Raw genomic sequence first — 19,963 nt, 5'->3', positions numbered from 1 at the left:
GAAAATAAGCATAAAGAGAAGACCGAGAATAGACAATGCCATGTATAATAATGTTTCGTCTCTCTTATTCGCATATGAATTCTATCTTGCGTCTCTTTTCTCGTTCAACTATCGTCACTTAGTAATCATAGAAACCGTGTGTCGCGACCTTGAACTTTTATTCCGGTGCGAAGTTTCACTTGAAGGTTGAAGTTTCATTTGAATAAATACATCAAATGCAAGCTCTTTTTTAGATTTAGAATGCAATTTGGCTGAAATTAAAAAAGGATAGTGAGCACCGGAGGGACTTTACATTTTTTGATTCACAACCTGCTAACTGTTATATCACATATATGTGGCATTTTTAAATTAATATGACGCATGTATGAAACATGAATCGTTAGCATTAGAAGTTCTGTGATGAATCCAAAACACGACTACTTCGTAGCAAATAGTTTATTCACACCAATCGTCAAGCTCCTTGATTTCCCTTTGAAGAAAACCCATGGCTCCAGAAAACGCTTACTTCGTACAATACAAAGTATTGTGGTCTGAAGATTGAAGAGTTCATCGATGCATTCGCCTGAATCTAATAACAAAGTAAAAAAAAAAAAAGTTAAACAAAGTACAAAGAACAACTTTCAATAGGCGGTGGAGTAGCCATCCTCGTTCATAGCAACATCATCACCAGAGGAACATATTCCGCTCCTAACACTTCACATAGAATACATTGCAACCAAGGTCCTAACCAATCCATCTCTAATAATTTTTGCTGTTTATATTCCTCTTAAGAAAAGAATCGATCAAAGTATCATCAAAAAACTCACCCATCTTGATCCCTCTACCAAGTACATTATAGGAGGTGATTTTAATGCAAAGCATGTAACATAGAACAACGTTAGAAATAATATAAACGGAATTGAATTAAGGAAATTTGTTAATAAAAATTCATTTAACAAAATATATTCAGATCGTTCAACTTTTAACAACGGCAGTCATCAATCCACCATAGATATATTCCTGATTAATATCTCCTCTGCCTCACCTTGGACAACCACAAATTGAACGATCAAGTGAACTTACTTGTACGTGAAGTTCGATCATAATTATACGAGGGTCCCAACCTGTTAAAGAATCATCGGAGAATATCTCTCAACAATAATTTGTAGATTTGATTTTTCGAGATGTATTTAGCATGTTTTTATACCATCATCTCAAGTTATCACACACATATTCAGAAATTAGCATGTGACTGTATAGTAATTTTTGTTACACACCAGAGCTGCGATCTTTGCTTTTTCTAGCAATTTACAGTGTAACGCCCCGTATTCAACTGCTAGACATATTGCAATCAATAAACCTATGAGGTGTGCAAAGTCTCGGATCAAACATAACTCCTTTTTCTATTAGCGATCTACTTGCTTACTTATGTTTGTCTAGTTCTTTCTAAAGTTATATAAGCTTAAATTTCCTGATCACATGTTAAAAATACTGCATAGTTTCTTAAACGACAGAGTTTTTCAAGTCATGATTGACAAAGCCATCTTCACACCAGTAATTGTACCTACTAGAGTCCTCCAAGGATCAGTTCTGAGACCAATATTGTTCAATCTTTACATCAATGTCATTCCAATAAATTTAAAAACTCATCTTGTAATTTTTGCTGATGACACTATTTTTTTTGCATTTTCCTGGTCACCTAAATGTTTAAAATTGTATCGTCAAAACCACTTAACTCATTCCAACAGTATTTTCAAGACTGGAAACTAAAAATAAATTCATCTAAATCTGAAACAATAATTTTCTACTGAAGGAGAACAAGTTCATTCAAATATCTATTACCTCTCTTAATAAAGAACGTTATTATTCCCTAGAAAAAAACAAGTCAAATAGGAATCATTTTCGACCATTCAATCTCATGGAAGCCTAGAATTAAAGACCGTATAAACAAAGCATACATTTCATTCAAAATGTACTCTTTACTTACTAAAAATAGTTCACTTCCGAATAAATTAAAAAAGCTTCTACATTTAACCTGCGTCCGTTCTATCCTAATGAGTTATGGAGCTTAAGTCTGGGAAGCTGCCGCCCCATACTATATCTAAAAACTCCAAAAAGTCCGAAACACCTATCTCCGTACAATTTACAAAAGGAACACCAGTATTAGCAACAATAACAAATCAAGACAGACTACAATTCAGTATTGAAACAAATAGGTCTCACTGACATTAATAAGTCACCATATCGGCAGAAAATGAAACTACCATGTTGTTACATAAGAACTTGACCCGCTGACCACTCCACAAGAAGTTAAAAGAAATTTTCGTCACTTCGGAGACTCATCTATTTTTCCTGTCAATCATCTCTACCTACGACATCACCAGACGCTACAAGCAGGCGGATATATATATATATATAATCATAGCTACTTATTCATGACAACAGGTTTTTAAAAGTTCTTCATGTTAAATATACACTTGTTATGCAATATCTCAATAAGAATTACAATTATAATAAGAAGATAAATACTGGTTGAAAGAAACATTGCTTTCTTAGGAACTGTATACTCACACACAAGGGACATTAGTTCTAACATAAGTTCTATATAAATTCAAGTTTATACTAAATTCTCTTCTAAACGTTAGATTACGACTTCGTACACTTCTTCTAAATTTATTTTTCAATGAGTCGACTGTACTTATTTTCCGTGTATGAAGATTTTGCTACACGTTAGAACTTTTTTTAAAGTATATTTTTTATTATAATTAAAATTTTTTTCACTGAACTCCAGAGCGGCGGAATTATTCTTCCTTACTCCAATAACTTTTTAATTAATTTTAAATTTGCAAGATTTAATAAGCCAAATTTATTTTTATATCATCAAATTGCAATCATGTCTTTAATTTAATCGTTACACCTCGTGGATTACGCACAACCACAGGAATCCACTTATTCTGTTTGACCTTATTGTTTACGCCCACTGTTACGCTTACCGGCAGATTCATCCTTTCGAATACATCCCTCCACCTCTCATTCCAACAGCGCATTCATTTGTCACCGTACATAAGCTCTTTTATCATAAGGCGCTGGATGAGAATAGAAATGTCATCGTTTAATTCGTCTAGAACAGCTTGTGTTAGCTCCAAAACTTTATTAGGGTAAACACAAGGAGATGCAAGAACTCAATAATTCGATTAACAGATAGAATTTTATATATGTTACCGTCCAAGTGGGAAATCCGAGATTCACTGAAATGGCTAGGCATTGTTGATAACAACAAAAATATCCCGGCAATGTAGGAAATGTATTCATATTTCTCACATTTCCTAGATATTCTGTAGAATAACAAATGAAAAATCGGTTAAATAAGAAAGCAGATATGAAACATTTCGTTCTAAACCTGCTTATCTTCTGCTATGATAAGGAACAAAAGATACAGATTTTCCGTGATAATCTCTATGAATATCGGTCTAACAAGGAGACCTTACACTGGGACCCCCACAGATCTTAACGAGCTTTGGTATATATATATACCATATATACTTTTAGGGTGTTATCGTGGTAAAGGGTTTTTTCAAAATGCGCAGTCGTTTTTGAGAAAAAAGGTTTTAAAGCTTTGACTTTTGTTGTATATATGTTTAAATTTTTTTAATTTCAACTATGTATCAAGTACGCGATAGCGTCAGTAGTAGCGTTCTCGCTCCTCGCGCGGTTAGTCAGTGTTCGATCCTTCGTGGGGAAAGTTTTTTTTATTAATTTTTTTTCTTTCTGTTTTCTAATTTTTTTTTCATATTTATTAATTTTTATATATATACAGGAAAGAGAAAATTATTTATTACAAAAAAAATTAGAAATAATAAATTTTTTAAAATCTTGCGCAAATAATAAAGGAAAATTGATTACTTGAATTACAGTTAACATTTTATTTTTTAACATGTATATAAAAATAGATAAATCTTCAATATACTAACAAATAACATTCGTATATATTCTAATCATTAAAAATTTCATGTAGATATAATATTAAATTAATGCCTTATTAAAACCAAATGAAAGAGAAATATTTTTAAACGTTCATCAGGTTTGTTTTCCAACAGATCTTTTAAAAAGTCGTTGTTTATGTAACAAGTCATCTTTCATTAATTGCGCGAGATGTGAAAAAATTTATTGTTTTGAATGCTTTTACAATAACTATCACTCTGGAACCTGCGTGTATTAAATAATAATAGATGTAAAATAAATGTTAAAACTCGTAGATATAAAAAAATTATATATGAAATTGTTAATGAATAGAATATATAAGATTGTTGTTTGTTAGTATATTGAAGATTTATTTATTTTTATATACCTGTTAAAAAATAAAATGTTAACTGTAATTCAAGTAATCAATTTTCCTTTATTATTTGCGCAAGATTTTAACAAATTTATTATTTCTAATCTTTTTTGTAATAAATAATTTTCTCTTTCCTGTATACATATAAAAATTAATAAATATGAAAAAAAAATTAGAAAACAGAAAGAAAAGAAATTAATAAAAAAAACTTTCCCCACGAAGGATCGAACACTGACTAACCGCGCGAGAAGCGAGAACGTTACTACTGACGCTATCGCGTCACTTGATACACAGGCAAAATTAAAATAATTTAAACATATATACTACAAAAGTCAAAACTTTAAAACCTTTTTTCTCAAAAACGACTGTGCATTTTGAAAAAACCCTTTACCACGATAACACCCTAAAAATATACTACTAATACACCAAAGCTCGTTAAGATCTGTGGGGGTCCCAGTGTAAGGTCCCCTTGTAAATGTAATAATCTTCTACTACTATAAGTAACAGTGGGCCCTACACAATAACACACCGGCACTGAGTAAGTTTCAATTTATAAAGGCGTGCATAGTATAGCGGCATGCACAATGTCAAAAACTCGCGTAGCAGTCAAGGTGTTTAATTTGTTAAAAAAAAAATTAGTTTTTTACTGTGGTCCATGATCGCTTTTGTGTATGTGTGTATGTGCACATGTTGCCCGATAATGTATTCTTCTCAACATTGCCTAAATAGCATTTGGTATTTTATAGAATATCTAAGTATTATGTACAATACCTAGGAAAAGTCCGTAACAATTCTTCTGTTTCCTACATTGTCTAAAAACGGTTGGCATTGTGGACAATGCTTAAGTATTTCGGTGAATCTCGGTATTTCCCACTTGGACGGTAACATATAGATGTCCAAAGATTGCCGCCTCCTTCGAAGATCAGCCTAACCCTTCTCTCTTCTTCGAAAATGAGAGTAATATTTTAGAATTACCAGGTCATCGCGATTTAACAAAAATCATCAATTAATATGCCTTTAAATCAAATCCAAGGCACTATTTCATATAGAATTGAAATTCAACTAACTACCTCGAAAAATTAAGTCACCTGGTCTCACAAGGGGACTCTACACTGAGATACCAAGGGATTTTTATGAGCTTTGGTATATTAATAGTATACTTTTAGGGTGTTATCGTGGTAAAATATTTTCTTCAAATGCCCAGCCAATTTTGAGAAAGAAGCTTTTAAAGTTTTGATTTTTGTTGTATACATGTTTATATTATCTTAAATTCGACCGTCTATCAAGCGGCACGAGAAGCGAGAACGCTACTACTGTCAGTTAAACTTTGTCTTCACAGAGAAAAAATCCTCTCATGGAGTTATTATTTTAACATCTTCCGTGAATTGACCTTAAAGATTTAATCAAATCCCCATTTTCATCATTTTCCTGCGACGTATACACAAGTAAAAGTTCAAGTAATGACATCTTCAAAACTTCAAAACTTTAATTAATTTATTTTTAATGATAAATGGAATTAAAAAATTTGTTTTGTCGATTATCAATATTATTTATTATAAACTATTTAAACAAATTTTTTAAATTGATACTTTTTTTTTATGTAAAAGCCTCATTTCTTGTAACATTTTATTCATAATTATCAAAGCGTATAAATTTCGAAAGATAATATAAATCATCTGGAATTGTTACTAATTGTTAACCCTTAGCGCTCCGTTGGCTCCGCTCCGGAGCCATCCGTCATTTGTTTCGTAACTCCGTAAGCTCCGCTGCGGAACCCAATGTTTTTAGCATGACTAGGAAAAAAAAAAAAGAAAAAAATTTTAAATTTATTTTTCATTTACAAGAAGAAGGTGCATATGTATAAAATAAATAAAATCAAAAATATTCACAAGCACGTGTAAATCTTCTCACTTAAAATAAGACTCCTTTTCATACTCGTTCCGCTGCGAAAATGTGCCGGAGTTGCTGGTAGGCAGTGGTACAAAAACGTGCAGAGCGCTAAGGATTAATATAACCTCAAGAAATAATTATTTTTTATCGAAATTCTTGGAAAACATTATAACCACACAGATAAATATGTAGATTTCCGCGACTGGTATATACATTGCTTTTTATTGTCTTCTGTATAAATTTTGTGGTTAAATAATAAATAATGTATCGAGTAATAAAAAAATAAATATTTTCTTGGTTAGACAGAGTATTTAAATTGAAATTAATAGTAGATAGAAGTATGAATGATCTCGAGTGGAAAAACAAAGTGAAGTGATAAAAAAAAATATTAATAAAATAAGAAAAAAAAATTTTAATGTTTTTCATTAACGACCTTGATTTCCTTGATCAATTATGTAATAAACATATTTGCTTTAGTTTGCATTTGTTAGAAAATAAGATAATTACAAACTTTTTTTCATTTTAAATATGACTTTGACATATTTAATGAAATAATGAAGTCTTTGCTACAGCAATTAGCTATCATGTATAAGTCGTAAAAAAGCAAATTATATAGAAAGAAATAACTATGAAAAATAGCAGAAAAAAGAAGATAAATCATTGTAGCACATCTATAAAGAACGTCTCAAGTGATATTAATAAGCTGCTTGATTTTTTATAATAGCATACTTTTTAATGCAACTTCCTATATAAAGAAGATCTAAGATGCTTTTTAAATCATTTAGACTATCGTCTCTTCGCGATACATCTATTTGGATACAATCTGTATCCAACAAAATACAATTTGCAGAATAATATTACCGTGCTTAAAATCAAACAAATTAACAGCAATAACAATTATGATAAACGGATGGGTGTTATCAGAGCTTATTGGTGCTTTGTTTTTTATCGTTACTGGGACGTATTTGTACTTTAAATTAATTGTTATCAATTTTTGGAATAATAAAAATGTACCGTACGAGGAGCCAACGTTCCCTGCTGGAAATCTCACCGAAGTGATTCTCAATAAAAAAACCATAGGTAAATTAGTCTTTTATCTTTTATTTAATTTTTTATTTTTTGTAATTACGATTAGAACCAGATACTTTTGTATTATTAAAAAAAATATGTTTGCTGTAGAAAATCAATCTTGCCATTTTTGTTTTGTAAGGTCATAATATTTGCATATTATCTATATAAATCTTACAATTAGCAAGATATTTATTAAATTATACATATTAACTTAAGTGATAGATATGTTACATTTCTTGAAAAACGAGATAATTACAAGTTTGCTTATCATTTAGAAAATAAAAAATAGAAATATTAAAATGATTCAGCAATTTGTACTTTATCTATTTGCTATCACATATTAATTAATCAAAAAAGTATAACAAATTTGAATAAATCTAACATCATACAATTTAAGAAAATATCATTGAAATTAAAATTGAAAGAGAGAGAGAGAGTGAAAAAGAGAAATAAAGTATAATGAAAAACTCATAATATTATACATTAATAGATTAAAACGTTAGACATATTTTCTAATCCAATTCATACATTGCTTGAATTCTATCATTAGTATAGCTACAACAATAAAGAATATAATATCATAACAACAACACAAATTTTCAAATGATCATTAATTTTAGTTTTTGAAAAGATATAAATATCATGGATAGTCGATTATATGTGTAATAATTATGATGGATATGTATTAATATCATAGAACTCAACGGCCTAACTGCATTGAATAAAACAATTTTCTTCAGATCATTACAGTCAAACAACGATTGGTACAGTTAGTATATGAATGAGGAAAATTCAGGAGAGCTTTTGACTCCAGAAAGACGGTAAATGACACCATCTTTTTGGACAATTAGGATATGTATAAGATGGTTTCTTATAAAAAAAGTACTCGAATCCGTCAAAAAAAGAGTAATAATAGACATATATGCTTACTATCATAGATAATGAAGACAAAAATGTATACTTTGCGTTATCCTATATAATGAAGAAGCAAAAAATTTCTTGAGTCATTCCTACATTCACTTGTTCACAGTGCACTTATCAGTTTGTAATAAAATAAGATTTGTGACAGTTTTATGTAAGATTACAATAAACAGATTGATAGTAATAATAATCATTATGAGGATCAGCTGGATATTTTCTGAATTATTTGGTGTTTTATTTCTTATTGCAACCGGGATATATTTGTATTTTAAATTAATTTGTTTCAATTTTTGGAAAAAAAGAAATGTTCCTTACGAAGAACCATCTTTTCCCGCTGGAAATCTCACCGAATTGATTCTCAAGAAAAAATCAATTGGTAAATTATCCTTTTATTTTTTTCTTATTGAAATAAATTATTATATTAAACAAAAATATTATTCATTTTTAGTAATATAAAGCGTGCTTTTTTTGTTTTAAGAAACACCTAATCTTATATCGTGTGCATTTTTAATAAACTTTTCCGAGTTATATCTTCCATGATTATCAAATGAAAAGCATATTGTTCACAAATGTGCCCATAATTATGAAAGTGGTCTAAGTTAAAATTAAAAAAAAAAGAAATTTATTAGTTATTTCACACCACATTATTTTAAACTAAATTAATTCAATGTAATTTTCACGATATTGTCAAAAATGAACCGTTAGATAGTGTTTGTTATAACAATATTATATAGAATTCATTTAATGTTCAAATTTAATCCTTTAAATATCTCAAAACAATAAATATATGACTTAGAACACTTTCATAATTATTGGCACAAATAATATATGATTGTCATAAATCTTGCAAAACAAGATAAGTACAAGCATTCATTTATATCGTTTCACGTATCAATCCGTATCAGTTAATATCAAATTAGATAAATATAAGCTTGCTTTTCTCCTTTAAATGATTCTGTTTGAATTAATAAAATCGATACAGTTTAAATTTTTGTATGATTCCTATACATTTATTTTTAGGTTTATTTTTAAACAAAAGAATATGTATACAACACACCATATCTACTTATTCAGGAAATAAAACCCATACCATAACCTGTTACTTCTTACACTAGTAGCACAAATAATTATTTCATTTCATATTTTTCTTTTTTAATAATTATACGAAGTTTTGTTATCATTGTTACATAATTTAAAATCGAAAATATTTATCATCTCAAACTATATTACACATAGTAAATGGTTGTCTATTGTAGGTAATAAATGTTAATAATAACATGTTTGCTTAGACAAAAAAGATACAAGAAATTTTTTTTTGAAGTAAATATATTTGCATATCCAAATTTTTTTCAAATCAAACCGATTTTCTCGATTTCTTGATAATTTGTTATTTGATTATTTTATTTATAAAATTTATAATAAATAAATTAATAAATTATATAGAAGCTGATTTTAATTGTTATTTAATTTCTAATCAGTAGTATTTATCGTGTTATATTATAATAAAATAACTCGTTTGATAATTAACTTATTAATTACAGACACTTGCATTTATATAATACACAATTTGTTCTCATGAAAACAGGAATGACTTTGTATTTTTCTATCATGTAAAAAAATACTAAACGATACTATCGAAGAAAAATTTCTTTTATCTCTTTTTATCTTTCTCGCGAAATTAAATCTTAATTAATCTTTCTAGAAAAAGTATACTATCTAGTAAAGACAATCTTTTATTTTCATTAATTTGTAATCCGATGAAAGATTTTGGTTTTCCCATACTTTCGAAGATAAAGAAAACAAATGTCTGGAACCTGGCTGTAAACTTTACGATTATGATAACTTCACTAATTTTCAAACAACATGAAACATATCTTATCAGGACCTTTGTACATAAGATTTGATTTTAAAAATGACTGTTTGTTACATTTGCAGATGATACTATCTGTAAAATAATCGCATAAACGAGAATAGAATAAATAGAAGTGTGCTATAATGAAATATTATTTCACGATGTATTCTTTTATTTCACTAAAATTAAAAGAAAAAGAGAGATTTGTAGGAATCTGTGTCTTCAATGTATTGCACATATGAGTGGATACCGTTTACTGTCATTAGTTTACACGATTGATATATTTCAAAGATATATTTTAGTGAAATAAAAGTGTACATCGTAAAATACCATTTCATTATAACACTCTGTGCTATCATATTTTACTATACTTTAGGCATCGGAAATTTTTCACTCGGCTACCCGTAATCAAAAAGTGAATTTTCGATCACGGATTGCATAAATAACTATTCTTTGTTTAATTTTTTAAACTCGAATAAAAAAGAAATAATTTACCAATTAGTTTTTATTAAATATTATATCGATTATAAAAGATTAATAAAAGATTAATTTCTCAAACGATACTCCCTTTATTTTCTAACAAATGAAACAATTAATTTTGAACATAAATATATTGTAATTACAATAAAAAAGCAAACATAAAATATCACTTAAAGTATCCACTTTTTTGTTATTATATCATTGATATTGATTTATTCTTTTTTTTAATCGATATCGAAAAGAACAATCAACATTTTATCTGAAATTGATTAAATTCTTGCATCAATATCATATAAGATAATAAAAGATATTGTTATCCTCTTAATATAGTTAAACATTGCTTAAATAATATATATATATGCTTAAATATTTTTATAATTAAATAATTATATTCTCAATCTATAATACTTACATATATTTGTTCATATTACCTACCAACAATACAAAATTTATATTTTGTTGCATTATAATTTTGTTTTTAACAAAAAATACATGATCAAGTATAATATTAAGGAAACGTATCTCTTGTTAACAATAGTATAAATTTTATTAACAAGATATATTTATTCGCGAAATAACGAATCACATAAAATTCCAAATAAAATTTTAAAACGTTTTTAGTAAATGACTTTATTCAAGTGATATTCTGCTGATCTAAATTTATTTCTACACATTTAAAAAAATAATACTCACAATTGTATAGCTTGTATTTACTATAATTATATAAGATATTACATTAATAATTAATTGCCTGTTATTCAATTAGTATGTTGTTATTAAATAGCAAAACATTATCATGTTTATTTGATCTTCATCACTAATGTGTCGACAATAATATTTTTCTACAATTTGTTTTCTAATTTTTTCTTATGTGAAAATTATTGAAAAATAAACTAATGCGTAAGTTGCGTTTAAATTATCTATGTTACATAAAAAACTAGTTTATCTTTGCTTATTCCATCTTGCACAAGCAATGTAAATTTTATAATATTTAATCAGAAAGTATGTTTAAAAAAACATAATGTACAAAAAAATGTACAAGAAATCTACTACTTTTTATTGTTTTCGTTTTTCTTTTTAATATCAATGTATTATTTAACAATGTTTTTTTGATCATTCTTACAGGCGATGTTTTCGGAGAAATTTACTTGAAGAACAAATCGCATCCTTTTGTTGGAGTGTACTCGCTTTTTAAACCAAATCTTGTGATCATTGATCCAAATTTGATACGTTTCGTGTTGACGAAAGAATTTGCAAGTTTCCACGATCGTGGATTGTACTGCAACGAAAAGGTCGATCCGCTAACAGGACACTTGTTTTTTTTACCGGGACAAAAATGGAGAAATTTGCGCGTACGTTTGACACCGACTTTTACGTCAGGAAAAATCAAAAATATGTTCGATACCGTACAAGAGAACGGACTTTTATTGGAAAATTTTCTAGAAAAGAAAGCTCGTAATAACAATGAAATCGACTTAAAAGAAATTTTTTCATGGTAAGATAAATCCATTATTCTTATTACATTTATTTATTATACCTAGTAGTCACGTATGTTTACGCGTAATCAAATTTAATGTAAATATTGATCTATACAATTACCTAATTACTTATTGCGCATTTAACATTATAATAATATTATTCGATTCGAAATGTATACTGTTGGAAATAAGTTATTAGATCACGTAAAACTGATAGATATGCTGCGATTCAGTTTGTTCACAGACATCATAATGTCAATTGCATTTGGAATAAGTTGTAATAGTTTGGAAAACCCAAAATCAGAATTTCGTTATTGGGGTAAGAAGGTGTTCGAACCGAGACCTATTATAAATACGTTAATGGTATTTGGATCTCAAATATTGGATTTATTCTCGATACCATTTATCGATAAAGGAGTGTCTCGATTTTTCCTAAACGCTTTCGAGGAAACTGTAAAGTATCGAGAGGCTCATAACATCGTTAGAAAAGATTTTCTTGACTTGATAATGCAATTAATGAAAAATGGATACATCAAAAGTGATGAGGAGAAACGAACTGATTTGGTCAACGATACACCGAGTAAGTTATATATTATAATTTTTAATTTCAAAACGTGAATTAATCAATATGAGACATTTTATCATAAACTTTTTTCATTCTATTACATTTTATACACAATAAACAAATATTGTCCTTATTCCACTATTCAATAATACCAGTAATTGTGCCGATAATTATGACAGAAAACTAAACAAAAAATTGTCAAAGTTTATTTTACGAGATTTTATGATTTATATTATAATACAATATAAATAATTTAAATATTAAAATAAATCGTATAATAAAATAGTTTAATTTTTTTGGACTTACGAACACTGTCACAGTTAGAGGTAGAATCAATCAATATCATTTAAACAAATTATACTTAGCACTTCAACCTATGGGGTTTATTTTTTTTATCAATACAGAAGAAGTACAAAAATTCACTATGCCGGAGGGTGCAGCTCAAGCATTCGTTTACTTTCTGGCTGGTTTTGAAACTTCCTCGTCGGCGGTAACTTTTTGTCTTTACGAATTGGCCTTGAATCCAGATGTTCAAAAGAAAACACAAGAAGAAATAGACAGGGTTTTAGAAAAACACGGTGGTATTTCGTACAATGCTATCAACGAGATGACTTATCTGAATATGGTCGTAAGTGGTTGGTATACAATTTAATAATGTAAATGATGTAAATGATAAAATATTTATTATTCAAATAATATTACATTTGGATTTATTTATTACAGAAACATTGAGAAAATATCCACCATTACCTTTTCTAAATCGCGAAACTCTGAAAGATACCGAATTACCTAATTCGAATGTCGTCATACCCAAAGGTACTCCAATCATTATTCCACTTCTTGGATTACACAATGATCCTGATATTTATCCTGAACCAGAGAAATTTATACCTGAACGATTCACGGATGAAAACATTCGTGCTAGGCATCAATATACTTATTTGCCATTTGGGGAAGGACCAAGGATATGCATTGGTATGTAACAATACTGTAAACAATAGGAAACTCAATGAAAACGTAATACCTATTTGGATAATTTTATTTTCTTTATAACGAACGAATATGTTTTTTTAGGTATGAGATTTGCATTAGTGCAAACAAAAGTAGCCCTTACGAATGCATTACAGAAGTTCACATATTCACCAGGACCTAAAACACCGAGTAAACTCAAGTTCTTACCAGGAAGCATAACATTGAATACGAAAGGTGGTTTATATCTTAAAATCCAGCCGAGATCATAGTTTTACTTTGGTTTTATCATTATTTAGCTTTACTGATTATTTTTTTAAATAAGTAAATAAAAAACTTTGTAATAGTTGGAACTATTTATAAGTAATATTTAACTAATAAAGGGTTCATGGCATTTGCTTGATGTTTATAATTTACACAAGTAATAAAATATGAACAATTTATTCATCTAATAACGTGATTTCTTTTAATGATTTTCTTTCAAAATTAAAAATAAAATTTATTTTAGGAAGGTAACAACGTTTTATTGCGTTTCAATGTAGATTACCATAAATGAAAGTAAACGATGTAAAAATATTTTCAATGAATGATACGTAGCAAAATGTATAGATAAAATTCGCCGATAAAATTAAACATAGTACAAACACTGGAATATAAAAACCCTTTTTCGATTTACTTAAAGTAATGGAAAATTTTAAATTTTGTGAAGAATAAAAAGATTTTATTTTCGTAAAGATGATCCTCGAAGTTTCCCGTTGCAATTACATTCTATCAATTAAGTTTCGACCGATCGCATTAACGATATATTTTATTTTTAAATATATATTGATCTTAGGAAGATCAGGAAAAATTCGAAAGATTTGACTCATTTATGCTCAATTTGTTATACATAAAAAAAAACATAAAAAATAAGAAATAAGAAGAGAATTGAAATGTCGAGCACATGTAACGAGCTAAAGAATATATCGAATAACTAAAGTTAGCATAAAATAATCAATAATGATAGGCTGCAGATTTGTAATCGAACGCATCAACAGGTACAGCGTTCGTAAGTGGTTCACCAAGGTGAGCTACGAGATTACTATGAGCAGCGCCAGAATGACTGTTTGCTGAGGCAGCAGCAACGTTAGCAGCTGCTGCATTCGCGGCATGAGCTGCAGCAGCAGCAGCGTTGGATTGAGCGGCGGAAGCAGCGTTCGCAGCTTTTTGGGCAGCTGCTTGGGTTGCTTCGAAATCGACACGAGCTGCATTGAGTTGCTCTTCGATGGTTTCTGCACGTGCCTTGGCTTGTCCAACCATGGTAGTTTGAGCAGCCAATTCAGCTTGAGCTTCGGCTGCAGCTTGATTGGCATGATCGGAAGTAGCCTGTGCAGCGTTCAAAGCTGCAGTGATTACTTGGACCTGATGCATTGCTTGTTGCGCTGTGTTTTGGGCAGCTGCGGCAGCACGTTGAGCTTGTTGAAGTTGAAGTTTTTCACCATCAACGGCTACATGAGCATCTCGTGATTGCTGTTCAAGGCCCATCACGATGATTTGTTTTCCTGCTAATGCTGCTGCGGCTGTTGCAGCTGACTGAGCTGCTGCCTGAGCCAACGTGTTCTTGGCCATGTATGCTGCTTGTCCTGCGGCCGAATGTTGATTTCCTAATTGCGTATGCGCCTGTTCAGCAGCACCTTGAGCAATACTTGCCAAAGGACCACCCACGCTATAACCTGGACGTGTATGTGAACGATGTTCTGATAAATGAGTATTACTAGGCACTGCTATTGGACCCGCTTCCAAAAGATGAGCATCTAACAGCAATGTTTCTGGCTGAGCTGCGTAAGCGTATTCGTAACTCTCTGCTTCTTGATCGTGTATTTGTTTCTTTGTTTTTGCTGGTCCACATTGTACTGCACAAGCCAGTGCCAACACTAATGCGAGGATCTTCATTTTGTTTTATAGATGTGATGGTCACCTGTTGGGCAAAAATATTATTTCGCATTTAGAAGAATTTTGTATTATATTGTTTTAAAATTATTCGATAAAATACTTTTAATTCTTTTTATGTATTTAAATAGGCAAATTTTTGTTAGACAAAAGATTTAAATACTTTTTTCTTTGCTTATGCAACATCACAGAAATTCTTTTCTTTGTTTTATAATCTATAAGCGTTGATTAATTAAAGTTACTTGTCGAAGAGAAAATATTAAATCGATGTGCAAGTAGCTAGATAAAAGGAGGAAGACACAAAATAATAAAAACAAGATCGAAGTGTCGCTTCGCTGAACACGAAATCGTTCAATTTGTTCAAAGTTCGAGAATCCTTGTGTAATAATGTTTTTTCTTTCCTTTTTATATAGTATTCCTATTTCCTAGACAAGCCTTTCGTACCTGGCTTTTGAATTTCACCAGAGAATTTCTCTATCAATCGCTGATCTGCATGACTGAACGATCTAGCTTGGCCGAATTTACTTTGAATGTGAAAAAAGTTGAAAAGTTGATCGACGAATCGTTCCTTGACGTTACTTCGCCGATTTCTTTCGATTATGAGATTTTAGAATAATTTCTTACTATTGACAAAATTCTTTTCTATTGCTAAACAGAATTATGTAAAGTTTCTTAAAAACAAGTCAGGAGATATACATATACTCGAGTGTGAATTTAGTAAATTAATAATTATTAATTTGTATGATCGACTAAATATATAGATAATTTATTTGTATGAATGATTATATGTTTGGATCGATAATTTGTATAATTGCTTATACATATATAAACAAATTATTTATATAATTATTAATTATATAAAAATATAATATGAAAATTATCTGTTACACATAGAAAATTATTAATTTTTCTCCTGAAAAAAATTATTTATATATATTTAATTATTAACAATGTAGATAAAAAGAATTATTGATTTAAATTTATAATAAAATTTATATACCTACTCGCGCGTTATATGATTTATTAAAAAATGTAAATAATAATATGTTATAATATATCACAAATAGTCGTGCTCGAGCAAAACCTTCGATCAATATCACAACTATATAATTCAATGGACGTATATGTGTATGTGCATGCATACCTACGTCATCGATCGGTCAAGGATCGAAGGATAAAAGAATAGATAGTACTTCGAGGAGATTTAATATTTCTAACTCGTAGAAAGCTTGGTATGCATGACGCACATACGAGATACGCCTTTCCAACGCACAGTTAAAAGTGTAAGAATAATGTTGTAATCTGTTTGCGTCTCCTCAAATTCGAAAATCCAGTTTCGTCGCGCTCTGAAAATCACGTTAGTGCGCGAACAACTACATAATAGGTCCCGACATTGTAATTTAGTTGATTCCTTCGAATTCTTTGCGTTCGAGAAATAATAGGAATCATTTAATCTTAAATTTTATTAACCAATTATGACAATGAAGATTTACAAACAGAAATTCTTTGAGAAAATAAAATTTTTCTTATAAATCTCTCGTCAATATTTAATATTAAATGTAAAATGTATTTAATGTATATTTATATAATTTATTTCGAATTTTTAAATTTGTAATTAATATTAAAAATTCAACTATTAATAATAGCTTTTAATAATAAGTCCAAAATTTATAGAAGAAAGATTATTTGGATAAATACACGGACAAAGATTTTTCTACAAGCAACATAAGAATTTCATAATTGTTATTAACTTCCTTATTAGAAACAAGAAAATAATTTGCTGTTCAACAATTTAATAAATATTGTACAAAATATTTAAACTTGAATCAAATCTAATTGTCTTATTGTAAGAATTATCTAAAAAGAAAATATAAATTTGGACTATCAACAAATTAAAAAAAGTTACACAAAAAAAAAAGAAAATAATATCGACAAATTTCTTTAGAAATAAATTCCTCGAAATACGCAAGGCTCTACGAACGTAAAACCGTTCTAATTCTACTCTACTTGTTTAGACAGAAGAAAAAATGCTAGAAGGTACGTTTATGTGCGAGGTAAACGTTCATCGAAATCACGTGGCTTAGAATAAGAGAACTATTACTGAAAAATGGATACTCATATATACACAAGCCTACATACATTCATAGATGCATTCATAAGACAAACAAATACTTAAATACATTCACACATTCAAACGAATACTTACAATTAGGTACACACATATGAATACATGTACGTAAATAGATACATACATATATACTTATACAAACGTTTAATTATTATACATTACACAAAGTCGTGAACAGGCGAATGGAACATTGGAATGATATTTTTATCATATAAAATACCCATTCGAATCTAACCCAAGTTAGTTTGACTCGAACTCTGCTTCTACGCTTTTGCAAGAGTTGAATTTACATACCCAGATACACGAGTATTATATACCACTCGTTGTATTAGATTAAACCAGGACCCAAATACACATTTATTGACTAACAAACACATACTATGAAATCATACACTGTACTTCCGGATTCAGCCCACTCTATCTAAACGCCATAGACTTTATGAGAAACCCAGTGTAATAAATCTAGTATAAGATTCTGAACAAAGAGAAAGGAAAAGATACCATTTCGTATTACGAAATTTAAATTATGCGAGCTTTTTCCCAATGATCAAAAACGTGAAAACAATGAGAATTTTTCTTTTTCGTTTTTTTACAAGACAAAAACATAAAGATTTTTTTTTTAATCATGAAAATGATTATAAATTCTTGAAGCTTTTTAACACTTTGCATAGATCGTGAGCATGATGAATTTCTTCTGATTAATTTGTTTCTTCTAAATGTTATTTAGGATTAAAGATATTTTATGAAACAAATCACTACTCCACTTTATTGTAAATCAATCTGTAATGTATGCAACGTATGCAACCATATAATTATAAAGACGTAAGCAAAGCTCAAGGTACCAATTGAACTAAATCCTGTATGAAATATTATACAGATATTTATTATGAAGAGAACGATTATGGAAAGAAAAAACATAGTTTTTATAATCCTGACATGTAATTAGCGTAATTAAAAAATGAAGAAGTTTTTATTATTTTACGAATTTACACATTACAAAAAGTGATTATTATAAAAAAATAATGAATAATAATTGCGCAACAAAAACATCTTGTTTGATTTAACTGTTAATACCAAGATCAAAATAAACCAATGAATTAGACCTAAACAAATACTGTTAATTGCTATCATCCTTAAGGGATCACTTGTTGTAATTCTTCCTATGGATTAACACGAAAATTTGGAACGATTTCGTGACTTCAAAGTTAATCTTCGATGATAATATTAAGTTAAATAACATTTAGGAAAGTATTTATATTACTTACTTATAATCAAAAAGAAAGGATAAAAGTTGAAGAGAGAATTGGAGCTGTCCTTGCACGAGGAAAGAGCTAAGAACTGATACTACTTGCCTGGTCATCGCAGCTCTTATAGTCCTCACTGGTCCAGCAACTTAGTCTATTGCCACGGAAGGGGTTGTGGACCTTCTTTCAAAGAACCAACCACGGTAACGTCCTTTTCTAAACAACTACAATACAACCATCTAGACGGTTTTTTCCTTCCGATAGATCGTTGGAAGCGTAACGGATCCGTTGAGCCAAAAAAACTTGCTTACAGTCAATAAATAATATATTTAATCGTGGTAAAAATTCATATTTTTGATCTAATATCATCATTTTTTAACAGAGTAATTGTTGCATATAATAATAGTCATAACAATTTCTCTTTAATTAACATTAAAATTTGATCTATTAAATATATTTCATTATATTTAATTTTATTTTATTATATTATATTTATATTCAATTATCAAAATAAATACATTCTATAATACTAATTAGATACTATAATGCTAAATAATAATATAAAAAACATAACATTATACTACAATTTATTAAAATATTAGAATTTACTATAGTAATTACTGTAATAGTATAATTATATAAAGTATATTACTATAATACTAAAATATTACAATTTACTATAATATTAGACAATAATAATAATACATATTTATTTATACATTCTTTTATGTATATATTAATATTTAAATATTTTAATATAAATACATTTAGGGGGATATTAATTACAATGACTACAAAATAATTTATTATTAATTATATCTTATTTTATTCATTGTACGTTAAACACCTAAATATAGAAATTATTTTCAAATCAGACTTAAGATCCTTTTGTTCTAAACAATTTGGAAAAGATTAATATCTTTAAATATAACTAAATTAGGAACAATGCATCTTCCTACAAGAATAAATAGCTCGTTACGCTTGATACACAAGTAGGCTACATACGCATTGCAAATTAATATGAATAATAACAATGATGATGCATCGAGACCAAAAGAACACAATGCAGTAAATTTCCATATATGTAGGTAGTTATGAGTAAGTTTATTATTATTATTATTATT

At 28.8% G+C, this 19,963-nt stretch overlaps 2 protein-coding genes across 2 annotated transcripts; one reads left to right on the top strand and one right to left on the bottom strand.

Moving 5' to 3' along the window:
- Positions 1–6,994: 6,994 nt before the first annotated feature.
- On the top strand, positions 6,995–13,990 carry LOC122520189 (probable cytochrome P450 6a14). Its single transcript, XM_043640228.1, has 6 exons — positions 6,995–7,282; positions 11,652–12,021; positions 12,238–12,584; positions 12,974–13,204; positions 13,293–13,544; positions 13,644–13,990. Exons 1-6 carry the CDS (start codon positions 7,102–7,104, stop codon positions 13,808–13,810), a joined length of 1,548 nt encoding a protein of 515 aa, XP_043496163.1. The 5' UTR covers positions 6,995–7,101; the 3' UTR covers positions 13,811–13,990.
- A 541-nt stretch (positions 13,991–14,531) lies between these two features.
- LOC122522567 (late embryogenesis abundant protein, group 3-like) lies at positions 14,532–15,470 on the bottom strand. Its single transcript, XM_043643760.1, has one exon. The coding sequence runs from the start codon at positions 15,468–15,470 to the stop codon at positions 14,532–14,534; it is 939 nt and encodes a 312-aa protein (XP_043499695.1).
- Between the last annotated feature and the right edge of the window lie 4,493 nt (positions 15,471–19,963).

This window comes from Polistes fuscatus, unplaced genomic scaffold (assembly GCF_010416935.1).
Source record: "Polistes fuscatus isolate 324 unplaced genomic scaffold, CU_Pfus_HIC Scaffold1, whole genome shotgun sequence".
NCBI classification, from domain to species: domain Eukaryota; kingdom Metazoa; phylum Arthropoda; class Insecta; order Hymenoptera; family Vespidae; genus Polistes; species Polistes fuscatus.
This window is presented reverse-complemented; position numbering and strand designations above follow the sequence as displayed.

Excerpts from the sequence above, each read along its gene's own strand:
- LOC122522567 (XM_043643760.1), bottom strand. The coding sequence starts at position 15,470 with ATGAAGATCCTCGCATTAGTGTTGGCACTGGCTTGTGCAGTACAATGT.
- LOC122520189 (XM_043640228.1), top strand. The coding sequence starts at position 7,102 with ATGATAAACGGATGGGTGTTATCAGAGCTTATTGGTGCTTTGTTTTTT. Across the intron at positions 7,283-11,651 it reads TCTCAATAAAAAAACCATAG|GCGATGTTTTCGGAGAAATT; the intron begins GTAAATTAGTCT and ends TCATTCTTACAG. Across the intron at positions 12,585-12,973 it reads TTTGGTCAACGATACACCGA|AAGAAGTACAAAAATTCACT; the intron begins GTAAGTTATATA and ends TTATCAATACAG.